Raw genomic sequence first — 7,558 nt, forward strand, 5'->3', positions numbered from 1 at the left:
TTTTGTCCTATTTGGTACTCGTCAGCTGGATGTACCTGCATCTCAGAGTTGGTGTTCACTCATGTTATTGTGTTATAAACTTCTGGATTTGAAATGTTGCCATTTATAAGATTAGTAAACGAATTATTGTCTCTATACATTAATTTCTAATTAAGTTAGTCTTTACAATGAATTCCCTTCTTTTATTTCCCTAATATAGATAAACAAGGAAACATCTGTTTATCAGATCATCTAAAACTAAACTCACAGAAGAGTCTAACAAATATCTGTAATAACACTAAAGACTTATCAACAAATTTCGTAACAAATTTATGCACAAAATTAAATTCTAGATCAATAAAGCATAAAAATAAAACAAAAGACGTTTTATACAAATTCAATAAAATGACTTCAGATAAGAGAGTGAAACAGAAGGAGGAGGAGGAAGAAGAAGAAGGAGGAGAAGAGGAAGCAGAAAAACAATCCTGTCAAACATCTTTATTAAATAATGAATTACAACATTCAGAACATTATAATTATCAAGTAAACAATAGTAATAACAATATTGAAAGTAATGGATATGTTGAAGGAAATAATATCGTTTCTGATCAATTATGTAATGAAAAGACTAATGTTTCCATATCTGGAACTAAATCAAATGCTGGCATTTATGTAAATGATACAGATGATAGTGATAATCAGTATGATAATGATGATGAAATGGAGGATACCGATGACGATGATGAAGAGGAAGAAGATGAGAATGATAGTAATGAAAATGACAATAATAAACGCCGACGACGAACACGAACTAATTTTTCAGGACAACAGTTGACTGAATTAGAATTAGTCTTCCGTGTTAGTCATTATCCAAGCATGATTGTAAGAGAAGAGTTGGCACAACGTTTAGGTTTACCAGAATCCCGTATTCAAGTAAGCCGATTCAGTGGATTTCTTTGTTTTTGCGTTTTATTGACATATTTATTCAAAGGTTATATGATTATGCGTGGGACAAATGTACTTTAGTCTAAACTCACATATCGTCATCACAGACATATCGAATCATCACAATCAGTAAGACAGTTATAATAATTGAAGAAGCATTGACAATGTGACAATTTGGTTCACGTGAACGAAATAAAAAGAAATTGTCTATGTAGAAACACTAGAACTCAAGATCTAGCAGAAGATAAGGAAGAAATACATCTGGGCTATTGATATCGATTCTAAGGAATGTTATACTATTAGTCCAACCACTGATCACAGTTATCCGGCGAATCTCAACCAATTCGTCCTGACCTTTGTGTGGTAGCATACATATATACACATACAAAGGTTATCCATTATAATCAAAGAGAGTTATCGGTGATTTCAAAAGAGGAATTATACTCAGTTATGAATTAACCAGCTAACTTTATTTTGAATAGTTTTTTAATGCCTCCATTCATCATAAAGTTTGCGATTTAACAAACAGACATTTCATTTTTTTGAATAGTGAACACCATTATGTTGAAATTTATTTCTCTGGACTGTTTTGTAGTTTAAAGTAACTGAAAATAACAAACATTTATGGAAGTCACCTGATATGCCTCCAAAATTAACACGATATTTATTTCGCTATACATTATAAATTGGTTGTTTTTTGTCATTATCTTATCAAGTTATGTTATGTAATATACATGTCAAGCTCAATATAACACATTCTTTAAAAAATAACTTCAACTAACATGCTATTCAATGATAGATATATTTAATATTATAATTTATGCTGCCATGATTTTATACAGCGATAAACATTAAAATCAAAGGGCCTTTGCAACACTTTGAGACTATTATTTATCAGGAACTATATATATATACCTCTGATGTAGTAGCTGGCTCTGCTGTTGGTATTGACTTGGTCGAGCTACGTTGTCTGGAAAACCCGTTGCTTTAGGTTTTACTTTGTTATGCAAGTCCGTTGAAAAATGACAAGACTAAAGACAGCAACTCAGAGTACGAAGCAGAAATTGTACTGCTGTCTGTACAAGAGTGTAACGGGAGTAAAGTGTTCTATCAGATAACCATCGTATACAAGGATTCTGCTTTCTCACAACAGAAAGAAAGAGGTTGGGAAAGGTCGAGCCTAAAATGTCACATCTTACTTAACCCGACAGATTTCAGTCTCCGTCACTACGGCCTTTAAAGTACAGAACCAAGGCAATCAAGACTTCTCTCGAAAAGGTCATGTCTAGCCAACCTCATGCAGCTACCCTTGAGTCATGCTGTCACGCTTCCAGGTCTCTATGACCAACTTTAACTCAACTCCCATTCTAGACCCCTCAAAAAGAAATATCCCTCTATGATGTGGACAACAAGGAAGAGTTCATTACCCTTATACTTCAAACAACACTGGAGATCCACTTGATTGATGATAAGAACTGATTTATTAACAAATGTGAATCGTTTGCGTATCACCAATAAGGGGTAATTTGGTTCAACATAATTTTTAGTATTATTTTCACTTTTTTCACGTATTGTGAAGGATTTCATGTATGATAAACAATCCATGTAAAGTTTACATTCAAAATGTAAGTACTTAGTTTTACTTTAGACTCGTTATTACGAATTCAGTAATGACATATAGGATATTTATATATAAACTTCTAACAACTAATTATATCTTCTTTTTCCAAACGCATACAATATATGTCACAAATAATTTTTCATATCTTTCCTTTTTTTTGTTTTCAAAGGTTTGGTTTCAAAATAGAAGGGCTAAATGGCGTAAACGAGAACATACACGGAAAGGTAGATTACTAGATTGATCTAAATATTAATTAAATATTTAGACAATTAATAAGATGTTATAGGTTAAAGACTATATATGTTTGAATAATCTTTAATTCTTTATTCTACCTATAATATTTGAAAAAAATTTTATTATACAGGAATAACGAACAGTTCAAATATCTGAGTGTTATTACTTTCGACAAATTGATATTGGTAGAATGGTTAGTTCTTTATCATTAATTCTAACTGACAATGGTTTAATGAAACGATAAGTAATTCATGATCTATGATAGATTGACAACCGAGTAATGACCAATGCTGTATTTGTTATATCCTTTAGATCTGATGAGCTTCTATCGATTAAGTAGTCATATGGCTACTAACCTAACCAACACTGATCACCAGTCAGTGATTAACGATTTGTAAATATCTCAGTTCTGCAGTAGGTCAGTTACGGCTTGAATGGCTCAAAGAACGTCTCGAAATGTGGAACTGGGTGATGAGGGTTCGAATCCACCATGAAACATCAGTCTTCTCAAGTTTCCAGGCATACCTTACTGACGAACCCTAACTAGCACGAAACCTATGTTAATCAAGGTTAAGTAAGCCAGCTCCCTCCGGTCACAAGACAATCATTTTAAATCACTAGGATTCCAGAAAGGTTTCGTTCTAGGTAGATCTTTCATTTCCCTGAAACTAAGAATCTATTATATGAATTTATATACTCTACGGATGTATTGTTTATCATTTACAGTATGAGAGCGGGAAAGCTTTCGGGTGTCATTACTGAGGTTTGTTCTGATAACTTCAAATAAATTGAGCATTGGATAGATTGTTATAAATAAAAAAAATACATTTGTAATACCCTAATTAGTAGAAAAATCTTTTTTTAATTTTCTGACGTTTCGTGACTCAGTGTGGGCCACTTCAAAGAATAAATAACTGGACCAAATTAACCCAAATTTAAATATTACAAAAGAACAAAGCAAGAACACTAGGTGCAATCAATCAAATAAAGGTCTAACTAAATCAATGTCATGTCATCTTTTAGTGTATAAAACGGTGGTTAGTGAGACCTTATCGAAGTTGTAAATATACCAATTTTAACTTTCCCATAGATGCATATTCGACAAACTTCAGAATACAAGAAACAACTAAAATTATTATCCATGACTAACATAAGGACTGTAACCATTATTACCCTACAAATAGATAATTGTAAGTATTTCATCCTAAATAAAACCACACATAGAGTATAACCCAGTCTAGCAAACTGACGATTAATCACTAAACAAAATTAATCGAAAATAATTAAGTTTTGTAATATGCTACAAATAAATTTTATTTATGATATGCTTACTAAGTATTTTCTTCTAAATTTAACACAGGACCTGGAAGGCCAGCTCATAATGCTCAACTCCTCACATGTTCAGGTGAACCAATCGATCCAAATGAATTGCTTAAACGGGAAGCAAGTCGCCTTGAAGCGAGAAGGCGAAAAATGGTGGAGAAACGAATACAATCTTTAAAAAAGAAACAGACAGTAATTAGACAAAATCACACCTCTAAACTTGTTTCATCTAGAACAACACAGAAAAATCCGAAATCCTTAAATTTTCAACACAATGACTGCGAAAATTCCGTCTTAAATGACAAGCTACCATTAAATTTAACACCATCTACGAAACATATCGAAGAATTCAGACAAAATCTACTATTTCCAAACATCACTACTTCAGAAAATTCCTTGAATTTATCTACAGAATTTCAATCCCTTTGCAAACAGTCCAATATAAGATTTAATAATAGTATAGCTGTACATCCTCATTCAATTTGGTCTAATGTACAATCTAATCAATCAACAGATGTTAACTTGTGGAACAGCCAATTGCATACTGATAACTCGATTACCAATCATTGTGTAAATTTTTCAAGACAATCTTTTTCTCAGCAAAATGTTGATAAAGTCCACAAAACCCAAAACAACACCTTAAAAAGTTGTTTTAATAATAATAATAACATAAATTTAAGTAAATCTACTGATTCACCATTCAGTATTGAATGTATTTTATCATCAACATCATCACTATCCCTTTAAAACAAAAAAAACAAGAAAAGAATAGAAACATCTCAATAGTAGTTAACCAACATAAACAGTTATTATATGAAAATAATCAATTCATTTGTTTCTATGACAAATTAAATTGACACTATTATCATTATTTCAGTCTATCAACCTTTGAGCAAATTAATTTAATTCCGGTATTATTACATAGAAACTACTTTAATTTACCCCCCCCCAAAAAAAAAGATCAACACTGTGATATGTTATTACATAAATTATAAAAATAAAAAATTAAATATAAATTATAAGATTTACTTCATATTTATAAAGATTAATACAATATTGACTATGTTGTATTCTAATTATATTTCATATATTATTCAACATAGTTACATATCTTTAATTGTAAATTTATATTAATAAAACTAATGGAATAATGAAATTCATTCATATTATTAACGTTACTTGATAGGGTTAAATAATGTTGTTGTTTATATTGGTTTAGAATACATATCTTATTATTTGAGAATTTTATTCAATTTATTATTATTATTGATAATAGTACTGTAGTGAACAGAACAGACGAGTGGGAATAATCAAAGCACAAACTACAGACTATCTCACTAAATTCTGATAATCATACAGTAAACAGTTAATTTGCAAACTACCAATCAATTGTCTCAATCTTGACTGGTCCTTCTGCAAATATCAGTTCATCTTCTCTGATTTCATTGTTCATACATTTTAATACCGAATGCGCTTCGTTCCTGTTCTTTCCTTATTGATCTTCTGCCAAAATACATTCTATATCTGACCATCACCATATACTACTTATGTGGATAAAAGTAACCCACACCACAGTATTAATAATAATGATAATGATTAATAAATATTGGTAATTATCATGTCTTCACTAGTGACTAGTATCGAGAGATAGTTCTGGGAGTTCTAATAAGAAACCATGACCAGTCTAGCTAACCCGTGATGTATATGAGACAGTTACTCGTCAAACACAATCGAAATTGGTGATGCAATATCCTAAATCTGTTGAGGTCAGATATTAATACCATTAGATGCAAGTTCGGTGGTCTGGAGATTGAGTGTTCGTGAGAGACCGAATATCCCGGATTCGAATCCCATATGAGATGTCGTGGATGCACACTGTTAAGAAATCCCATATTAGAATGGAGTGGTGGTCTAATGTTTCCAAATTTCCAATATTGGTCTAACATTAATCGATTTATGATTTTAGCAAAAACTTAACAATCTCGAAAACCCCATACTGTTAAAAACTACCTATGATAAAAGTCTAGGATTCCAGACTCTAAATAATAAATTGATTATAAGTTAGAAATGAGCATCATTCCTCATAGTAATTTACTAACCACATTAGTTGAACTTTCAATCAAGGATAATGTTCAGAACCGTTATTGTTAAAAAAAAGAAAAAGGATTTTGAGCTAAATAAAAGAGTAATGATCCATTTATGTTTCAAAATGATGTATAATTAACTTCCTCCATTTTCAATTTATTTCGAAATATGTTTTGAAGATTGAGGTAACGTAGTAGATACGATGAATAAAGCCAGTGTAGCAGTACGTCTCTACAAACGCAAGAGAAAAACCAACACCAAATACAATACGAAAAACACCAACCCAATCACACTTGATGGAGAAATTCTGAAAGAGATAGAAACTCTCACGCACCTAGGCAGCATCATCAATGAACAAGGAGGATCTGATGCAGATGGGAAGGCAAGTATTAACGAAGTAGGGTAGCATACCCACAGTTAAAAAACATATGGAACGCAAAACAACTGTCAACCAATATCAAACTCACAATATTCAATACGAATGTCAACGCAGTTCTACTGTATATAGATGAAACGTGGAGAACCACTACAACCATCATCAAAATAGTACATGTATTTTTAAACAATTGTCTACACAAGATACTCAATGTTCGTTGGTCGGATACCATCAGCAACAGCCTACTGTGAGAGAGAACAAATCAACTTCTAGCTGAAGAGGAAATTAGGAAAAGACGTTGGAACACATTTGATTAGTAGGGTAAAATCAACAAGACTTAATTAAAAAAAAAAAAGGAAATTGCAATGGAAGATATAAAGTGAGATGTATTTTTTAAACCAAATATTGAAAATCCAAGTCACATCGTTTTACTTAGTGACTTCAAACGAACAATAACGATTTAAGCCAAATGAGATGAATCCAATTGCTTACATCATATTCGGCTGCTTACACTATCTAATATTTGAATACTGTTGATTGCAAAAGAAATTCAACTCATGTTTATCAAAATAAATTTGATTAATACTCAAAGTTAATATGCATTATTATAGCTAGGGAATGGTGATAAGGGTGGAGAAAGTGAAAATGATTGGATCAAATATTACGATTATATATTATATCCAAAAGAAGGTTTTAGAAGGTGAATTAAAGAATTGACTAAGAGTCATAGAAGTCGTGTAGTGAACGAGAACTATTTACTAAAAGGTATTAGTTTGAGAGTATTTATAAATAAAGAATTAAGTCGTTTAGGTTCATATTGATTTAAACGAAATTATAGTATGAAATAGTGAGGAGTTGAACTGAAAAATGATGTAACTGAAAATGAGGAAAAATAGTAAGGAATTCTGTTACTAGGACAAAGAACTGTATATAAATTTGGACATAGAAGTTGCACTGATATATATGTTAAATATCATTCTTTCTGTTCTATTAAT

General features: G+C 31.3%; 1 protein-coding gene across 1 annotated transcript in view; it reads left to right on the forward strand.

Moving 5' to 3' along the window:
* Smp_175710 (homeobox protein aristaless-related) overlaps positions 1-7,267 on the forward strand; it is a gene marked incomplete at both ends in the record, with an annotated part of 34,991 nt that extends 27,724 nt beyond the window's left edge. The window contains 4 exons of the mRNA XM_018791947.1: positions 803-912; positions 2,715-2,769; positions 4,140-4,672; positions 7,175-7,267. Of these exons, the coding sequence (XP_018644856.1) occupies positions 803-912; positions 2,715-2,769; positions 4,140-4,672; positions 7,175-7,267 (791 nt within the window). The remainder of the gene's footprint in view (positions 1-802; positions 913-2,714; positions 2,770-4,139; positions 4,673-7,174) is intronic.
* Between the last annotated feature and the right edge of the window lie 291 nt (positions 7,268-7,558).

This window comes from Schistosoma mansoni, assembly GCF_000237925.1.
Source record: "Schistosoma mansoni, WGS project CABG00000000 data, chromosome 1 unplaced supercontig 0010, strain Puerto Rico, whole genome shotgun sequence".
Classification (NCBI taxonomy): Eukaryota; Metazoa; Platyhelminthes; class Trematoda; order Strigeidida; family Schistosomatidae; genus Schistosoma; species Schistosoma mansoni.